We start from the raw sequence: 21432 nt of genomic DNA, 5'->3' as shown, positions 1-21432 counted from the left end.
TTAAGGAGTTCCTTGGATAAACAAACAACAAATGAAAAAAGATCATTCTGAATTTCAAGGAACAAATAATAATGCAATAATATTACTTTCCATATCCAATTTTTAGTCCAAGTAGATGCTACTTCTCAAAAAATGAATCAGAGGATACATCATAGTACATTGGTTTGCTATGAAGCAACATGAAAAATAAAATGTAATAAAATTTCTAGTCACAAAAAATCTAATTTTTAGGAATAAATATAACCAGAGAAGTGAAAGATCTCCACAATGAAAACAAACAAACAAAAAAACTGATGAAAGATATCATCAAGGACACACAAGAAAATGCAGATATTTCTTGCACATGGATTGGAAGAGTTAATTTCATTAAAATGTATAGACTACCCAAAGTAACCAACATACTCAATGAAAACTCTATCAAAACACCAAAGACATTCTTTCTGGAATGAGAAAAACAAACCTAAAATTCATGTGAAATCACAAAATAGCAGAATAGCAAAAAGTGATCTTGAAGGGAAAAAATTAAGATGGAGACATCACAATAACTGACTTAAAAGCATGCTATAAAGCTATATTAAATTAGCATGGTACTTTCATAAAAACTGACACATAGGTCAACAGATCAGAATAGACAACCCAGAAATTAATCCATGTACATACAGCCAACTAATGTTTGCAAAAGTTCCCAGACCATACACTGGAGGAAAAAAAAAATCTCTTCAATAAATGATGCTTGGAAAACTGGGAATGTAGAAGAATGAATTAGAATCCCATCTCTCATCATATACAAAAATCAACTCAAGATGGATCAAAATCCTAAATTTAGGGCTTGGGACAAAAAGTTGCTGAAATAAAATGTAAGAGAGACACTTCAAGACATTGTTGTAGGTGATGGCTTCTTGGATAAGATCCCCCAAGACACAGACAATAAAAGCAAAACTGACAAATGGGGTTATATCAAACTCAGAAGCTCATGCACAACAAATGAAACAATCAATATAGTAAAGAGACAACCAACAGAATGGGAAAAAAATATTTGTAAGCTACCTACCCAACAAAGGATTAATACCCAGATAATATCAGCAACTTGAAAAACTCAACAACAGAAAAACTACCAATCCAATTAAGAAATGGGCAAAGGATCTGAAGAGACAGTTCTCAAAAGAAGATACACAAATGGTCAGCAAATATATGAAAAAAATGTGCAATATCTCTAACCACCAGGGAAACGCAAATCAAAACTACAATAAGATATCACCCCACCCTTGCCAGAATGGGTATTGTCGAAAAGACAGTGGTTAGGATGTGGAGAAAGGGGAACTCATACACTGTTGGTGGGCATGTGCTTTGTGCATTTTTCTTTGATCTTCTCAAATGACAGAAATTTGAAGTGTTTTTGTATAAAAGCCATGCTCCAGGTTCTGTATTTGGAAAATGAATTTGCAAACTTTTTTTCCTCCTCACTTGAATACTACAGTATTTCTCTGGAATTAGGGGCTACCTTGGAAAAAAACACAAAGTCAGAGGGCAGATCAAACCCTGCAGCAAATGCTGAGCCTGGTGCTCCCAGTAACCCTGGTATCTGTGCATCTTCTGGCAATAAATAACCTTGGGTCAGGTGAAAATTGAGTCAGTTTGAATCAACAAGGCTGCAGATTTAATCTAAGTCAGTTCTTCATGCTAAAATAAGAAAGAACAAACAATATCCAGTTTCATATGTAGTTTAATCAGTTTCTGTTTTCATGACAGAGCAGCCTTAAATAGGCTTTAAGGAAATTATCAATCCACGACCCACCTGGACATGTTGATGAAGAAATCTAGTGTCCAGAAGTGCTGAAATGCATTTTGCTCCACATTTAACACTAATTTTTGTTCTCATAATCTAATCTATTTTTGTGCCAAAAGATGCTATGATGTCTATTCATCATCTGTGAGTAATCTCTACTGGAAACAATGAACTCAAAGGACAAATCACGTCCTTTGAGTTACATACCTGACACCATAGAAGGATTAGCAAATTTATAATTAGAAGACAAGTGCTTTGCAGCACTATTAGATTTGAACTTGTTCTACCATGCTTTTGAGCAAGTTTATTTTCATTCTTGTGGTTCATTCCCTTCCTTTGTGACAATAAGAACCAGAATACCTACTTTATATGACTTTTACAATAAAAATACATGAGAATTTACCAATATTTGAAATATATCCAGTGCTCAAAATATTAGGCTTTTTCCCTTGTTAACTTATTTGCTATGATTTACTGTAAGAATTGAATAATAATTAATTATAACATTTGTAATTAAAAATTAAATGGGGGCTTAAGATAATGAAAATCTAGGCAAAATACATTTTGAAAAGCTGATTTTGACACAACTTCAATTTCTTTGACGACACATTGTGTCATATTGTCTTCACTTTTTTGCTAATGCTAAAAATCTCAGAACATTTGAACTTTAAAGTTTAGTGAAATATAAGGCAAGCTTAAAAGACTGTGACTTAAATGCTACCATGAGCACGTGTATGTGATGTGGTGTGTATCTTTAACTGATCAAGATGCTGATACTATCACAATTTTTATGCAGACTGTATTCAACAACAAGAAAAACAAACCCTAGTAACTACCATTTGGATTCACCTCTTAGACTTTGTTGTGGGAGTTCACACTTTTGTCAAACAAAACCAGATGCTGACCACACATATTTTTTTTTCTTTTTAAAAAACTAAACTATTTCCATAAAAATATGAGAAAATAACTTTGGAGTCAAGGATAAAAATTCCTCTGACCACTTAAGGACTCAACTATTTCCATTTGTATGGATTTTCGACAAGACTACAGCACTCTAGCTTTAAAACTATCATTTTAGCACTTAAGTCCTTAGGATTCATTGGTGGATTTCTACATGAGGCTTATGTATGTGGTTAACAGCACCATGAACTTAAGTGAACCCTAAATCATGCGATGAACCTTGAGGTGCACATTAGCTAGCTTTGAAAGCTCTTTTAAAGCAGGCTTCGTTAATGGCCTCAGCGACGTCAACAACACAGTGATATACGCACTGCCTGCATAGGCGCCTACTTTCCCAGAAATAGCCTCTCTGTGTGTTCATATTCATCACATTTCTTAAAATACAGTCTCTATTTTCTAAGAGTGTTGATTGTTGGACAAGATCCTTTTTGATTTTCTGAATTGCCTTTTACTGTACTGTGCACTAAAATAAGTGATTTCCGACTTTAATCATCTCTTACATCTATGTTACATCTGATAGCTTCCAAAGCCCTTAGTTCAAAGCACATTATTTCACTTGACCCTCATATCAGCACTGTAGGTAGACACAGCAGAATATATATTTTTACCAAGTTCTCATGAATGAAGAAATCAAACTTCAGAAAGGTTAATAGGATGTAGCTTGAGCCACAGGGAAAGTAAGTGGCTGGCAGATAAAGAAGTCCAGTCTGAGCTGTCAGATTCTTCCACCCATTTGGCTCTCATTCATTCTCCCAACAGCATTTCATATGTCTGATTCACTCTCATACTGGAGAACAATGACCCAAGTACTCTATTTATTAACAATTATTAAACTATTTAAAGATTTCCTTATATAGATAGCCTTTAAAGTCACCAAAGAGACACATCTAAAAGTTAAATCTGTGTTTACTTTCTTGTATTAACAGCAACTATCTGCTACTTATATCAAAGACCAGTTTTGTTTGTTTGTTTGGTATGGCCTGGAACACATTCCTGGTCCTGGGCTGTATCTGCCGTTCTAACAAACTTCCCACTTGCTCTTTCTTACCCTACCCCCAGCACCAAAGCTCTAGTATGGAACATCCATACTTCACCCATCCTGTTCTTCCACTAAGAATGCTCTGACGTCCCCATCACCGTGCCAACTTCCTTCTTTACCTTCAGTAATCCAGCTCAATCTTTAGGGTTCTCAATGCAGCTCATTTGCTTCATTAAACATTTCCTAAATCCTTAAACTGATTTGCTGCCCCTTTTGCCTAAACAGCACTGTTCTCTAAATGTCTCCTGCTCCCCTACATTTCCCAACATCCATTGCAATCTGGGAGCCAGATGACTAGCTCCTGATAAAGAGCTGGGAACCGAAGGGATGCACTTAAGCCAAAGAATTTATTTCTTGAAGCAAGTATTGCTGTGGTTGCCCAGGATAATTGCCCAGATCCAAAATGGGCTAGTGTAAATGGGAAATAAATTCCTTTGCAGTAAGCTACTGAGTTAGTGTTTATTTCAGAATAAGTCTACTTAATTCTAATAATGCTGTGGTAAAAAATAAATATCTCTCAAATATGTGGCATTGAAACAATGACTGAGCCAGGGATAAAGGAAAATAATATGGAAGCTGGGAAAATGATATTATTTGGCGATGAGACATTTGGTGAAATGCTTGCCTCATGGTGAAATTTGTGGTAACTTGGTAGGCCAGTTGCATGACTCACGAGCTTCTAGGTTGTAAGAACAAATAACAAATTAAAAATAAGAGGATTAATTCTCTCAGCTGAGACATGGGGAGGGGAAAAAAGCCTGCTCTTCCTATCACTTTTCTTACCACATTTACTTTAGAAACCCTGTAACTGTTAAGTTCTCTCTTCTCTCTTTGAGATGTACATAATTCTTTCAAAAACTTGATAGCTCTTTGGTCAGCTTAAAGACCCTGAAAGGCTTCTCTCCTGGAATCAGGAGCTCTCTTTGACATGCAAACACGGAGGGAGATAGCATCCTTATCACTCAGTTTCTGACAGCGCTGGGAGCCTAACCTCAAGAACCAGCCACCTCCTCTTGTCATAAGGTAGGAGAATTTTTGCCCCCTTCTGGATGTTGTGCAAATTAGCTACTACAGGTGGCCACCCCGATTTCCAGAATGAGCTACCTATGACAAATGGTGCCGTCTTGTTCTCTTCCGTGAAATTACTGTTTATTCTGGAAATACGTATGTGACGGGTTGTGTCTGCTTCACTATATCAAAGGGTGAGGTTTTCCTTCTGTCTTTGTAACATCTGGTTTAACCTTAGTCAATAGTAAGAATGCTTGCTTTCCCTCTTACAGTTGTCAATAGTGTCCTGCACTGAGAAGAGCTTTTTCTTTTTTCTTTTTCTTTTTTTTTTTTTTTTAGACAGGCAGAGTGGATAGTGAGAGGGAGAGACAGAGAGAAAGGTCTTCCTTTTTGCCGTTGTTTCACCCCCCAATGGCCGCTGCGGCCGGCACATCGTGCTGATCCGAAGCCAGGAGCCAGGTTCTTTTCCTGGTCTCCCACGCGGGTGCAGGGCCCAAGGACTTGGGCCATCCTCCACTGCACTCCCGGGCCATAGCAGAGAGCTGGCCTGGAAAAGGGGCAACCGGGATAGAATCCGGCACCCCAACCGGGACTAGAACCTGGTGTGCCAGCGCCGCAAGGCGGAGGATTAGCCTGTTAAGCTATGGCGCCGGCCGAGAAGAGCTTTTTCTAAATTTATATCTTCCCAACATTTGTGGAAGACACTGGGTAAGAAAATGTCAATAGTTTTTGTTGACTCGCAAACTATTACTACAAAGCAAAACAAAATAAAATTAAACCTGAGGAAGAAATTGAGAATTTGCAATGAAACGAAAGAGATTTGAAGATTTCAGATCCCTGCAAAGTGGATAAGGTGACTATGTTAAAACACCAACTAGCAGGAGATAAAATTAGTATAGTTTTTAGGTGACAGATGCAAGTTAAAGTCTTAAGTGGAAGAGCAGATTAAGTGTGCAATCTTCACACCTTTTGCTTTTAAAATCTCTCAGTTGATTAAGTGTTACCAAGGTAAAAAGCAGCCTCAGGGTGCTCTATGCAACATAATCTTTAATTGGAAAAAAGCGACCTGGGCGAAGAATTGATTAGGTGATTGTTGCCCCTCAGGGCACAAAGTAGGCTGAGAAACTTGGAACACGGTGGGAACATTTTCTCAATGTCTGCTTCAGACATGGCCAAGGAGGATAAGGATAAAGGGAAATCCAGGGACAGAGGGCAGAGCCAAGGAGAACACAGGTGAGCAAGCTCCTCCCAGAGTGCAATGAGAATCCTTGTTCACCCTTGTTTGTGGATATGTAAGAAGCAAGCAAAGCAAGTATCTCAGAGTCAGTTCCTCTTTCCCTGAGCGGGGGTGTTTGCAGTGGTAGGCTTCCTGACTCTCCTAAACCACTGTTCACTGGGTAAGAGTGGGCAGACGCAAAATCAAATTTTTTTTTAGATCCTTCTTTCAGGACCAAGCGAAGTCATCCCTGGGCCTGAGGTAGACCAGCTATAACCATCTGCTGACTCTAGAATCTGTGGCCACTGTGTAGGGAAAAGGCATGAACAGCAGTCTCGCTGACTAGAGACAGGATTGTGGCGGACAGGCGGGCTCACTGAGTACTCCACGCACTCCTGTGCCGTTTAGGTGGGATTATGCGACCAGTGCTCTGGCTTGTCTGGAAGTAACATGCATTATTTCTACACCACACTATTTGAATGTTTTGTGTTCAGCCTACTGTAACAAACTAGCCAACTGGGTGGTTTAAACTTCAGACATTTATTTTCTCATAAAAAATGGAGACTCGAGATGAGGCTGACAGCATGGTCAGGTTGGGGTGAAGGCTCTCCTGGTTTGCAAATGGCCACCTTCTCACTGTGTGTTGGTATGGTCTTTCCTTTGCATAGGGGCAGAATGGTCTCTCTCTCTCTCTCTCTCTCTCTCTCTCTCTCTCTCTCTCTCATAAAGCCCATATTCTGTTTCGTTTAGGACTTCACCCTCATGAGCTCATTTCATCTTTCTTGCCTCCACAGTAGCTCCTACTTCCATCTAGAGTTATATCGGGGGGTTAAAGTTTTAACTCATGGATTTTGGGGAGACACTAGTCGATCTGTAATGTGCTTGCTGGAGAACGTTCCAACCCTTTCCCACTGCTCTGACAATGAGGTGGCGGCTGAGAACTGAGAAGTCTGGGTCACCAGATTGCAGCAGCCTGTGGTCCTGAATCCAGAGGCTCAGTCACATGTCTAGGCCTGCATCAGATATAGCCTAAGTGAGAAGTAAAGCTTCATTATGTTTGGCCTTTGGGGTTTGAGGGTCATATTATTATTATCATTGAAATTATATAGCATAACTTAACCTATTTTCCTAATACTTAACCTCTTGTGTTTCTGTTTTTATCCTAACCATTTGTTTATCTGTCTCTCCAGTACCTTTGAGCTACTAAGGGGAGAGATTATGTATTACCCAATCTTCACTTCTCTAGTCCTTACTGTAGTATTTGAAAAATGAACTAAGTTCAGTGAATAAATGGGGTTTCTGATGTCACAAAAAGATAAAAATCATAATGTTAATTGAGCTTTAATTATATGATAAATGTAATTAGGAAAGGCTGTGAAAATTTATACCAGCAATGTATGCAATATAAAAAAAGAGAGGTCTACCTAAAATCCTTCCTCTAGTTAAAAAAAAAATAGTGTGAAGACAAAACCTTTAAGGAATTAGGTTCCTTCTTCTCCCAACTCCCCCTTTTCTAATTTGGTAAATCTTGCTATAATAATACTAGGACCAACTTTCCCCCAGGAGAAAGCATTAATTAAATGCCTTAGGAAACTGTTCTTATCAAGAAATGGAGGTTCTGATCTTGGTTTTTGCTCCATTGACTGTAAAGTTCAATACATTTTTATTGAACCCACACATACTTTAATGAGAATTGCTTTTCACTAATTGGTCTATAGGGATACAACGACAGTTTTAGCCTTCCTTTTAGGACTTTTATTCTCCTTCAGAAAGTTCTCCAACTTTATTAATAGTCTTATCAAGAAAGGATATCTGGAATCAAATGGACAAAATGCACAGAGAGAAAGAGAGGACTTCTGATTTGATATCCCCTTGGATTGATAAATGGTCACCACCTCTACCCCGAGACTCTCATCTCCCATGAACTCACTGCTCTTGGATTTATTAGAACAATCACACTATTCATCGATTACTTCATTCATTTCTCAGATACACACAGTTTTACATTTAGCATTTCTGGAAGTAAGTGTATTTTATTTTATTTTTTATTTAATTATTTATTTTTGACAGGCAGAGTTAGACAGTGAGAGAGAGAGAGACAGAGAGAAAGGTCTTCCTTCCATTGGTTCACCCCCCACACGGCTGCTACGGCCTTCACGCTGTGAAGCCAGGAGCCGGGTGCTTCCTCCTGGTCTCCCATGAGGGAGCCGTGCCCAAGGACTTGGGCCATCCTCCACTGCCTTCCCAGGCCACAGCAGAGAGCTGGACTGGAAGAGGAGCAACCGGGACAGAACTGGCACCCCAACCAGGACTAGAACCTGGGGTGCTGGCACTGCAGGTGGAGGATTAGCCTAGTGAGCCGCGGCGCCGGCTGTAAGTGTATTTTATAACTATTTATGTCACCTAGTTTCGAATAGCATCACTCTGAGCTTTCTGCCATGTGGTAGTGAGGACACTCCACATGCACATGTTCAAGATTTTCCTACTTCTACTGAACTTATCTGAAGTGTTGGTGATTCATTTGAATTTAGTCATATTCCAGTTTAATCAGTTACAACTCTTTTTTAAAAGATTTATTTATTTGAAAGTCAGAGCTACACAGAGAGACAAGGAGAGGCAGAGAGATAGAGAGGTCTTCCATCTGCTGGTTCACTCCCCAACTGGCTACAATGGCCGGAGCTGAGCTGATCTGAAGCCAGGAGCCCAGAGCCTCTTCTGGGTCTCCCACATGGGTGCAGAGGCCCAAGGACCCAGGCCATCCTCCACTGCTTTCCCAGGCTATAGCAGAGAGCTGGATCAGAAACAGAGCAGCCAGGACTTGAACCAGTGCCCACATGGGATGCCGGCACTGCAGGCAGCAGCTTTCACCCTCTACACCACAGCACCAGCCCCAATTACAACGCTTCTATGTTTCAGTCAAGAACTGTCTTAGGACCGTTTGGGAACGAGAGTCCTATCTGTTGTCTCAAACCTCTTATGAATATCTTCTAGAAGACAAATTATGCATCAACCAACCTAAAACTTGCAGAGCAGATACCTCAAAAGGAAATCCTAGAGTGACATCAGCCCACTCCCTTATGGAGAAATGTGTGCCACTGACACTCTGGATGGCAAAGAAAAAATATTTTGTGAAAAAAGAACAACCAATGGCACTGATAACTCAGGGTTGTTTCAGAAGAATTAGACTCTGTATGTGAGAAAGCTTTAGAAACTCCTGCACTAACTTGTACCTTAGAAAGGTTGAGTAACCCTAATCCTAAAATATAAAATTCAAAAATCTAAAACAATAGTTGTAGATTTCGGAGAATTTCAAATTTTGGATTATCAGATTGGAATGTTCAACTGGTAAATGCTCCAAAGTCTGAAAAACTCTGAAATACTTCTAGCCCAAGAATTTAGAATAAGGAACACTCAATCTGTATATTATATTTAACATAGATAGGTGTTTTTTACATTATATTTCCACATTATATATTTTCCAAGCTTTGAGTCACATTTAAGTATTCCCCACTTTATCTTTCCATTTATAAGTCCTTTTATTTCTCTTTTTAACTTCTTTTTAAAATGTACTTGGTTACTTGGTCATACATTAGTGGGAGAAAGCTTCCTTTTTGCATTCTGATGAAGGAAGACTTAAAGATGAATTAAGCCTACCTATGATATCATAGAATCCTTAATACACCATATATTAACACCCTATATAGCAACTGTTTCTATTAACCCTCATCTCATAGGAACCATTAAAATATTTAGTACTGGGGCTGGCACTGTGGCTCACTTGGTTAATCCTCCACCTGTGGCGCCAGCATCCCATATGGGCTCTGGGTTCTAGTTCCAGTTGCTCCTCTTCCAGTCCAGCTCTCTGCTGTGCCCTGGGAAGGCAGTGGAGGGTGGCCCAAGTGCTTGGGCTCCTGCACCCGCATGGGAGACCAGGAGGAAGCACCTGGCTCCTCACTTTGGATCGGCGTAGCTCCGGCCATGGTGGCCATTTGGGACGTGAACCAACGGAGGGAAGACCTTTCTTTCTGTCTCTCTCACTGTCTAACTCTATCTGTCAAATAAAAAAAAATAGTATTATTTTACATTTTCAGTTGTTAAAATCTATAACTAGAATTTTCTAGGCTTCTAAATAGAGGCTAACTATGAAAGTCAGTGAAACATATATTTATATTTGTTTGAGTGGCACAGAAGTCAACAAAGAGACACAGAGAGAACGCCCATCTGCTGGTTCACTTACCAAATGCCCACAATATGTGGGGCTGGGCCAGGCCTACGGCAGGTGTCAAGAACTCAGCCTAGTTCTCTCACATGGGTGGCAGGGACCCAAGCACTTGAGCAATCACCAGATGCTTCCATGGTGTGCATTGTTAGGGAGTAGAGAGTAGAGCTTTGAGTCAAACCCAGGCATTCTGATGTGGGATGTAGGTATCATTAATGACTACACCAACCATTCACCCCAGAGACATATAATTTTAACATCAGTATATATTTTAATATCAATCTTGTGATACTAAACATTGTGCTAAGTATGGGGTGTTAGGTGTTGAACACTTTACTAAAAAACAAACAAAAAAAAAAACAAACAAAAAAAACCGGTTTGGAGGCTTACTTGAATTTTGTCCTCAGGCATTTGAACTCACTGTGATTTCTGCTTACAATATTTATGAGGTTATATGAAATGAAAATGCCACACCAGCAGTTGGGAAAGTAGTTTTGCCTTTCATAGGGTAAGACTGCACAAAATCAAGCAAGAACCCAATGAGTTCCTCTGCAGGTCTGGTATCTTCTGTGGGGTTTTGTTTGTTTGTTTGTTTTTGTTTTTGAGGGGCAAATGAGCTTGCATGGCAAATTGGCTGTTTTTTATTCCTAAAATGCAAATTTATGATCATTATGGTAAAAGGGAAATTGCTGTGAATTGAGGAGAGACTATGAATTCCTCATAGTCAGGCCCCACAGAGGGGGACTCGCACAGAAATCTCAGTGCTTCCCCTCAGCTGGTCCACAGTGCATGACTCTAATGACCAGGGTGAATAGGGTATGTTCCTCCTGAATGGATGATCTAGAGCCATCCCTGCTGTTCACTTTACATCTTGGTGGTACAACAGAACTTAACAATGCATCCGAACAAGTCTGGCAGAAAGAAAAGAGTATTTTGCCATATCCTATTTTAACTTTCCAGTAAACATAGAAATATAAGTGAATGGCTAAAATTTTATACTAAATAATATGCTTTGTGTAGCAAGCTAATGAAATAAAATGTGAAAAATTTAGATGATAGCTTCCTATTTGCTAAGATGACTTGCCAGTCAGACCTTTAAACTGTCCCCAGTCTCAACACCAGCACTCTCACCAGGCCAGACCCACACTTTACTTCTCTGGGTCAGTCCTCAACATAACACTCTGCCCTGGACTCCCTTTAACAAGAGCTAGAGAACTTGGAATTTACAAGTCAGATGCACAATATTATAATAAATACAACAATCATTAAAGGGTAAATGACACCCAAAATTCAGAGAGGGAAAAAATAAAAATAAACTGTGCATGGAAGGACAGACTCCAACCTCAATGACAAAGAATCAAATAGAAAAGAACAAAACTGATGTAACAGATGCCTCTGCCAAAGCAGAACTATCTCAGCGCTGGTGTTGTGGCATACATGCAAAGCTAGCATCCCATACCAGAGTGCCAGTTTGATTCCTAGCTCCTTTGCTTCTGATCCAGCTTCCTGTCAATGCACCTGGGAGAACAGCAGGTGATGGCCCAAGTACTTGGGTCCTTGCCACCCATGTGGTAGACCTGGATGGAGTTCCTGGCTCCTGGCTTCAGCTTGGCTCAGCTCTGGCTGTTGTTCACTCAGGGAGTGAACCAGAGGATGGAAGATCTCTCTCTCTCTCTGTGTGTGTTTCTCTCTCTTTTCAAATAAATCTTAAAAGGAAATGGATCTTAAATCGTCATTGTAATGTTACCATCTATGGGGGAAGGGTGCACTCTATCTGTACTTACAGAGATTGTATGAATGGATATCACTTTCCGTAAAAGCAATTTACTGTATTGTGAAGAAGCTTTCAAACATTTGCAACCTTTGTCTAGAAATTCTTTAAAGAGGTCCTGCTAAGAACATAACTGGAGAATTGCTTATGTCTTTATATGTGATGAGTGTGGCTTTATTTATTATAGTGGACAGCAATATTGGAGCACATACTTATCTAAGGAATGACGCCTTTTAAATGAGCAAGTTCTTAATGTATCCTATTGACTCTTCAAAGAGATAGGAATCTATTAACTGTAGCTATGCCCAAAGCACCGGTTAGCATGCAAGCAACTACTCCACATTCCCTTTATTTGTTCTGCAAATCTTGAGGCACCAGGTCCCATTTTCACAAATAGGGCCTCAAGTTCTGGACTCAGGACAAGTAACACTGATGATTCCCAGACATAGATTGACAAGGATCTCTGGCATTTGAATGCATGCTTCTCCCAAGCTATTTGCTTCTCTTTTCACTCCCTTTTCATGTCCTGTGCTTTGGTCTGAGGATATGTTTTAGCAGAGTGCTCCATGGAGAGAATTCTTCACACTGAACAAGAAGTTTAATTCAGATACTAGAGTCTAACAAATTATATAATGTCTGAGAAACAGTACGCGATCATGATTTCTTAAATGCTATTATGGGGCTGGCACTGAGGCATATGGGGTAAACCCGCTGTCTGCAGGGCCGGCATCCCATATGGGCACTGGTTCGAGACCTGGTTGTTCCACTTCTGTCCAGCTCTCTGCTATAGCCTGGGAAACCAGTGGAGGATGGCCCAAGTCTTTGGGCCCCTGCACCCACACGGGATACCAGGAGGAAGATCCTGGCTCCTGGCTTCGGATTGGCCCAGTTCAGGCTGTTATGGCCATTTGGGGAGTGAACCAGTAGATAAAAGATCTCTCTCTCTCTCTGCCTCTGCCTCTCTGTAACTCTACCTTTCAAATATAAATAAATAAATATTAAAAAAATAATGCCAATATATGGCTATACTATGTGGTGTGCTGTTTTATACACACTAACTCACTCATTGTTTCCAAACACAGCTGAAAAGTATAGATTATTCTTCTTCTAATACAAAAAAGAAAACTGAAACTCAGAGGTTGCAAATGACCTGGATTGAGGCATTAAGTGAAAGAGCTCTTATTTAAATCTAATGCTCTCATATCCAGAGCACGTAGGAGTATGGGTATCAAGATGATTTCTAAATATTAGGATATTTGATGTTTTAAGATGTTATTCTGGCAAAAACAAATTTAAAAAAAGAGAAAAATATCTCCTAAGACAACAATAAAACCTTTGAAGATTATGGACCTTATTGATTCCAATATGTTTATGTTTTTCATGTATCTTAAAGTTTTTTTTAAGATTTACTTTATTTATTTGAAACGCAGAGTTACAGAGAGAGGTAGAGACAAAGAGAGAGAGAGGTCTTCCATCTGCCGGTTCACTCCCTAGATGGCTATAACAGCCAGAGCTGAGCCCATCTGAAGCCAGGAGCCAGGATCTTCTTCTAGGTCTCCCACGTGGGTGCAGGGGCACAAAGACTTGGGTCATCTTATACTGCTTTCCCAGGCACATTAACAGGGAGCTGGGTCAGAAGTGCAGCAACCAGGACTCAAACCAGCACCTATATAGAATGCCGACATTGCAGGCCAGGGCTTTAACTTGCTGTGCCACAGTCCTGGCCCCAATCTTAAAGTTTTTAAAAATCAAGATTGTACAAGACCAATCCATGTTGATTATTCAATAAGGCAAGTTGTATATTGAGTAATTTGCTGTTTTGGTTGAGAATGTTGATTCAAACATCTGTGAAGGTTCAGTTCACTCCTATTAAAGATTAAAGGAATAAGAAATTGACAAAGACTAATGTGGACAGGCATAAATGGCGTGAAAATTCTTAAAGCTACTGAAAATGAAAGAATACTTGTTATTTGAGTAGAAACCACACAGCAGACTCATAGAATGACAAACGCCCTAAACAGCACTCTGGTCTCAGAATCAGCCCTTAAGGCATTCAGATCTGGCTAAAAAGCCCATGAGAGCATTTCAGGCATGGAAAGCCAAGACACTCTGGCAAAAAATGACCTATGTGAAAGATCGCTGTGAGTGAGATCCCAGTGGAAAAAGGGGCCATCAAAGAAGGAGGAACCTTTCTCTGAAGGGAGGAGAGAACTTCCACTTTGCTTGTGGCCCTGTCTAAATACTGGCAGAGTTTGTGGACTCAAAAGGCTTCCATAGCCTTGGCAGCTCATGATAAGAGCCTCGGGTGACCACTGATGTCAAAATTAAGAGTGCCAATTGTTAAAACAACAAGAATCACTGTGTACTTACTCCCCATGTAGGACCTCTGTCCTTAATGAGTTGTGCTATGAGAATTAACGGTAAAACTTGTCTTCAAACAGTACTTTATACTTTGTCTGTCTATGTGGGTGCAAACTGTTGAAATTGTTACTTAGTATAGAGTTGGTCATCTGTATATAAAGATAATTAAAAATGAATCTTAATGAAGAATGAGATGTGAGAGGGAGTAGGAGGTGGGGCAGGAGTAGGGATGGGAGGGCAGGTATGGGGGGGAAGAACCACTATATTCCAAAAGCTATACCTATGAAATTTATATTTATTAAATAAAAACTTTCTAAAAAAAGAAACCTATTGAAATGATGAAACAGACAAGACAATTACATTATTCTGCATAAGAAAAGATGTTAGGTATGCACACAAAGATGACCAGGAGAGGATCCCAAAGTTTGCCCAGTGAGGATAAAAAATATTCATTGCTTTCCACAGGAATAGTTCCTTTAAGGCCACTAAAATAAATGTATCAGATTGTTAGGTCAGTGAACCCCTAAAAAAGTCCCTTTCTCATAAACAAAATTTTTTTAAAATAGTGAAGATGTTTAAAAATGTTTACTTTCTTATGAAAATGTTTCCTCCCCATTAGACTCTCAACACCCAGCTAGATGGAAGTAGGTAGTTGAATGATTTCATAACTGTTAAGTACACACAAGATCCAAGAGTTTGCAGAGAAATCAGTGTGGTGGAGGCACTTTTCCTTACTGCAAATTGGCTCCAACTAGTAAAATCATTCCAGCTCAGGATTTGTTTTCTTAGATTTTTAAGGGACACACAACTTACCTTGTATAGACAGTGATAGATAGTTTTTAAGAGGAAAATTATGAATTTTAAAATTGCTATATGAAATGCAGTGACACCTCATAATCATCTTTTAGGACTGCAGATGCATTTTAAGAATGTGATAAATTATATACCCTGTGTGAAGACTGATGTATCAAACATCTCTTTCTTATATGGAACCCCCAAACAGCAGTCTTATCTTGTGTGTGTGACAATGTCATAAAAGTGACCCAGCATAAAGGCATATATTTGATTGGTTGTGGCTCATGTCTAAATCTATGTTCATGAATAATGGCTGTGAATCAAGTGTACACTTCAAACATTTATGGATTCCAACCATATGCTGTGCTGAAGAAACTGACGTATTTGCCTTCCCTGACTAGGTTTAAAATTTGAGTTACATGTCTTGTAAGTTATAGATCTGCCAACATTTCTTCAGTCATTCTTAATTAATATCAAACTTAACTAATGTTATTAACATAAACATCTGTATGAATGAGAAATACATTACCTTACCTCAAACCAGAGTGGCAATATATACATAATTTTATATCAAATTTACTTTAACATTGTTTGTTAACGAAAATTTCAGAAACAAATGTGAACAGGGACACATTTAACTTATGGAAATCTTACTGCATGCAAAAAAACATAGTATTGTAATAAAACTGCAAAGTGTATCACATTATTAAAATAATTATGAAACTAATTTGATGTTACTGTAAGGGAAGGAAGTCATTTTGAATGAGGTCATTAACCTGCCAGAGAATTAGTACCTTTGTATCCAAAGTATCAACAAGAACCTGAAAAAATTATATACATGTTAACTTCTACTCTGTATAAAACAAACCAACAAAAACAACCTGCGGTCATCCCATTGTCTGTAATGGCAGAGAGAAACTTCCTTTTAGGAGTCTGCCCCCTCCTCCTGCAGTAGGTCGCTGCGTTGGAACTTACCTTCCTGACTCAAAGGTGAACCATGTCGAGTCTCGACCATATCTTCTCAGCGAGCTAAGAGGCCACATCACCAATTTGACCTTGGCGTTGTGGATATCCCAGAGATAGATATTCTCATGAGTGATCTGCATTGTGCATTCACCGTAAATATCCAGATTTGGTGTTGGCATCAGATACACATTGAATCGTTCTACAGAGAAACAAAGAATGCAGGAAATTAAGTGACAGGAGGTATGACCAAGGCAGCTCTGTATTGACTTTTGTGTCTTCAGACTTCAGAAAGCATTGTTGCATCCCTTAGTGACATCGATGTAGATCACAAAACATTGCCTCTTCCCATTTTACGTATGAGCAGCGGGATTCATTATTCTTAATCATTCATTCACTCACTCACTTACAATTTTTCCTGGCATGCATTCCCTATAGTGAGAGTTCAATTATTAAATTGTATGATGGAAAAATAGGATAAACATGAGGTGCAGTTTCTGCACAAATGGTGTTGTCTCTGCAGTTTCACCTAATTTAAGTGGACATCACACACACAATTGATGTGAGAAATGCCTTATTTGTTCTAGTTAAGCAAGAACTTACTCAAATTCACTTTTGTGACATGTGGCATCTAATGTAGGCTCAGACTGACTAGCATTTATACACTGCAAAAATAATTTTTAATCTATACACAATTGTATTGTGGTCTTACTCAGCCTATGATAATAGCTGATATTCATTCACACCTTCTGCAGAACTTAAGGCATTGTCTTGGTAAGCGAAATAAACATACAGAACTGTTTTTCGTGTCTGGATATTCTGTGTTTGAAAAATCTGATTCTGAAGCAACGATTCTAAACTTTGCTTTGCAACGTTCTGGACATCTCAGAAGCTATTCCAAAATTCTGCAGCCCTTGATTCCATTCAATGCATTTCATTTTTGAAAAATAAAGTTAGTTTGCAAGTTCCAGGAAGTAAAGAATGTGGTATGCCCCATAAAGTGCCCAGAAAAATGTCCCTTTGGCTTATAGTAAGGGATCAATAAATATTGGTTAACTGTGAGCAGATAAATATACACCATGGTAACTAGAGGATGCAAGAATTGAGGAACTGCAAAAAAAAAATAATAGGTCATGATAACAAAAGTTCAAGAATTACTGCCAGATATATCTCTGTGAGTTAGAATTTAATTGTGAAGTCTTCTTTAAAGGCAGTGCTGTCAAATTAATTATTTTGAGAAACGTAATAGTGCAGCTGCAGCTGGGAGAGGAATAGGCTTAGGAATGTGCTATTATCCATCAAAGTGCATGGTCTTCTGTGCTAAATGCTTTCTGCTACTGAGCTAGAATTGTCTGTGTGATAAGACTCTGCTCTGGTAGGCATTTTACCCAATAAGAATTCTATGATGCCAAAAAACAAGATTCGGATTTCAAATGGGTTAAATTAATTTAAGCATGACAGCTTAAAATTTAGTAACCACGAAGGCAATATTTATAATCATGTGTCTGGATATTTTGGGACAAAAGATAATGTGATGATTTGATTTTCTACTTAGATTATTGACCTATGAAATTAGTATGTATGGATTTTACATTTATTTTCTAAAGAAATGACATTGAGATCAATTTTGTAGCTGAAAAACGAAGAAAGAACATTGTTCCACTAATAATCTGCAAAGAAAAAGCCCAAATAGATGTACATTCCAAGTATCATTAAAATTCCTGTGTGCAACCAAGTATCAACATATAACATTAAATACATCACTCAAATTCCTGTCATAATTCCACTCTAATGGGATTTGAGGTAATAAAGCAAAGAAGCATGATCTCATCTAAGAGTGTAAATGAAAACTAGACCCCATGTGGTGACTCAGGTATACAGACAATGCATGAATGTCAATCTCCTTGTCTCTGGTCAAGACCATTTGATGAAGTTCAGCTTCACACTGGAATTTAATCATAGGTCAGCAACATTCCTTGTGCAAAGGAACTATATTGCTATAAAAATGTAAGTAGCAGTAAGCATTTGGTATGGCAGTTAAGATGATGTTTACAATGTCTGAACCCCCAGTCTGAGAGCCAGGGTTCAAGTCCCAACTCTAGGAGGCAGAAGATGATGGGCCAATTACTTGGGTCAGTTCCACCCACATTGGAGACCTAGATTGAATTCTGGGCTCCTGGCTTTGTCCTGACATAGCCAGTGATGTTGTGTTTATACCCAAAGGGGGTATGAACTAGTGGATTAAAGATTTCCGTCTGTCTCTGTGTCTTGGTCTCTATCTCTCTGCCTTTCAGGTAAGAAATTAATTAATTAATTAATCAAGACATGGCAATAAAACCTATAATTTTTTAAAGGGAGGAGGTAAATCATGTTTGCAACCTTCTTTCTTTTACTTCAGTTTTGGAATGATGATAGCAACCAAAGAATTATTGCCAAAATCCCTTGAAATAACACTTCTTACAAAATATGGAAATAAACATCATTAACCAGTGCTACTGTTGCCTAAGGCTGTGCTGACCCTTGATATTCATGCCCATGGTTTGATATTTTAAAAGTACACAGAAAAAAACAACCTTGACACTGAGTGTTCTCCAAATGAATGGTGTGTTAAACCTTCCACTTAGCAGAGAACACGGAAGAACCTTTACATTTTCACTGTAATATCCGTGTGTGCAACATTGTAAGATAATAAACAGGGAAAGAGCTCAAACATCACACTGGACACTGGGGAAGCCTAGAAAGAGGTAAGTAAGTGAATTTAATAATACTTATAAAATATGAGGCTCTACATATCAAAATCATTTAGGCATGTTTATAAACAAATAAAAATAATTGAATAACCTGCACCAGAGGTGCTATCCCTATGCAATATAAACCAGGAGAATTTGTCTATGGTGCTCCTGCCCTCTCACCTGCCTACTACTTCTCTTTTTATTTTTTTAAAAGATTTATTTTATGTATTTGAAAGACAGAGTTACAGAGAAATATAGAGACAGAGAGAGAGAGGTCTTCATCCGCTGGTTCACTCCCCAGATGGCTGCAATGGCCAGAGCTGCACCTATCCAAAGCCAGGAGCCAGGAGATTCTTCCGGGTCTCCCACATGCGTGCAGGGGCCCAAGGACTTGGGCCGTCTTCTACTGCTATCCCAGGCCATAGTAGAGAGCTGGATCGGAAGTGGAGCAGCCAGGACTAAAACCGACGCCTATGCAGGATGCTGACGCTTCAGGCCAGGGCTTTAACCTGCTGCGCCACAGCGCCCGTCCCTCTACTTCTCTTTTTAACCTAGCAACTCAATCCTCTGCTATGGTTTAGAAATCTGCAATCTTCCTTTGGATGCTATTTCTTACAACATACAGGGTGCATACCTAATGGAATAATATTTTAAATTTTCAAATATTCAAAATCCACTATCACCAAAGGTCAAACTCAAAGGATTTCATATTCAATTAAAAAGTGGATTAATTTAATCCATCAGAAAACTAAGCACCTGCAGAGGAGGATACACAATATCTGTCAATGCTTCATTGAATTCTATTGGAATGAGGAAGCTTTCTGTCTTTGCTACAAAGACGCTATTTTATTCCTTTGGTAATATAAAACACATTGTTTTACTAAAATTTGTGAAGGCTTTCATTGGAAAGATCATTTCAATATGCAGTGTTGAAAACTGACTCCACTAAAATGATTTTTTAAAAATGTTTGCCTTAGTGAAATCACTGTAGCAGGCACACGTTTTAAATCACGTCGCTTTTTAGACTTACAAACACTCTTTGGTCTGCACTGTCCTAGGCTTGGCCTTCTCCATCATTTCTGGCACCGCAGGTCTGCGTTAGATGCTGATAATGCACATTTCTGCTTATCCCTAGGAGATGTTGACGCTGCTGCTTTGGGGGCCACACTTTGAGGACAATTGATTTGTGAAACTCATTGTAAAATATCACTAAGGAAGTAGGAATGTTAGAGTAGATCCAGGTCTGGAGACAGAGGGTAGTATACTGAGGAAAATCTGACATGGAAAAGGGGCAGCGAGACCACTGGCAGAGGGTGAGGAGACTGAATGGGTCACCAGCCCTGAGATAGACTGAAACCTTCCCTTCTCGACTATGAGTTTTTAAATAGATGTAGTTTAAGGCAAAAACTAACCCAAATATCATTGCTGCTTAATGATGGGAATGTGTTCTGAGTAATGAGTCAGGCACTTTTAATAGCACACAAACACTGTGCAAACTTCTTATGACTGTTTACATAAGCGTACATAGAAAAGCCCATGGCAGACTGAGGTTAGCTACTGTATATATATATATATATATATATATATATATATATATGCCATAATGGACAAAACAATGTAAGATTACAATGAGAACAAGGGAAATCAAGATATAAGATACCCAAGATGAGTATGGCTGTTGCTAGCCTAAGACATACTATTTTACAGAGAACGTTTTTGATAAGTGGAAGGCATACACTACAATATAATGTCAAAAGTGTAGAGTTGGTTCACTCCCCAAATGGCTGCCACGGCCGGAGCTACGCTGATTCAAAGCCAGAAGCCAGGTGCTTCTTCCTGGTTTCCCATGCGGGTGCAGGGCCCAATGACTTGGGCCATCCTCCCTTTCCGGGCCACAGCAGAGAGCTGGACTAGAAGAGGAGCAACCAGGACTAGAACCTGGTGCCATATGGGATGCCGGTGCCACAGGCGGAGGATTAACCAAGTGAGGAACGGTGCTGCCCCCAAGTAGTATGTCTTAGGCATAATTACATGTGTCTTACTTTTATAAGGTTGGCAGTGCAGTAGGGTTTTCCACATCTTCATCACCACAAACATGTGAATAATATATTGCACTAGGATGTTACAATGGCTAAGACTTCACTAGGCAATAGGAAAGTTTCATAGAATCTTATGGAACCACTACTGTATATGTTGTCTGTCGCTGGCTGAAACACCTGTGTGTGGCCATGTGAATGCACAGCTAATAGTCTGAGCCTACAGGGTGCAGGTAAGGCAAGTCTGTGGCTGAAGTAAAAGGCAAAGGATCAGAGTGGGAGTTTCTGAAATGAAGCAAGACACCAGTTAATGAGCAGATGAGTGATGAGCTTTTCAAAGTTTCTTATTAACTCGTATTTTGTAGAACATGTAGGAACATTTTAAAAAAGTAACATACTGGACTATAGACATATATGTTGAGCAAGGTTTCCCTCATAATAAATGAGAATATTTTTTAAAAATAGGTTTTGGAATTTACTTAACAGATAATCAAGCACATGGTGACCATTCAGTGCCTTGTGACCGCATGAACAAAGTTCATCGTC

The 21432-nt window shown here is 39.2% G+C and overlaps 1 protein-coding gene across 2 annotated transcripts in view; it reads right to left on the bottom strand.

Annotated features, from left to right (window-relative positions):
* The window catches only part of DOK6 (docking protein 6), a 475096-nt gene that overhangs the window by 161734 nt on the left and 291930 nt on the right, over positions 1-21432 (bottom strand). For both annotated transcript variants that reach the window (XM_062201788.1, XM_062201789.1), the window contains exon 5: positions 16131-16320. In XM_062201788.1, the coding sequence (XP_062057772.1) occupies positions 16131-16320 (190 nt within the window). The remainder of the gene's footprint in view (positions 1-16130; positions 16321-21432) is intronic.

Source organism: Lepus europaeus, chromosome 9, assembly GCF_033115175.1.
Source record: "Lepus europaeus isolate LE1 chromosome 9, mLepTim1.pri, whole genome shotgun sequence".
Lineage (NCBI taxonomy): Eukaryota > Metazoa > Chordata > Mammalia > Lagomorpha > Leporidae > Lepus > Lepus europaeus.
Note: the sequence above shows the minus strand (reverse complement) of the source record. Positions and strands in the feature narration are given on the sequence as shown.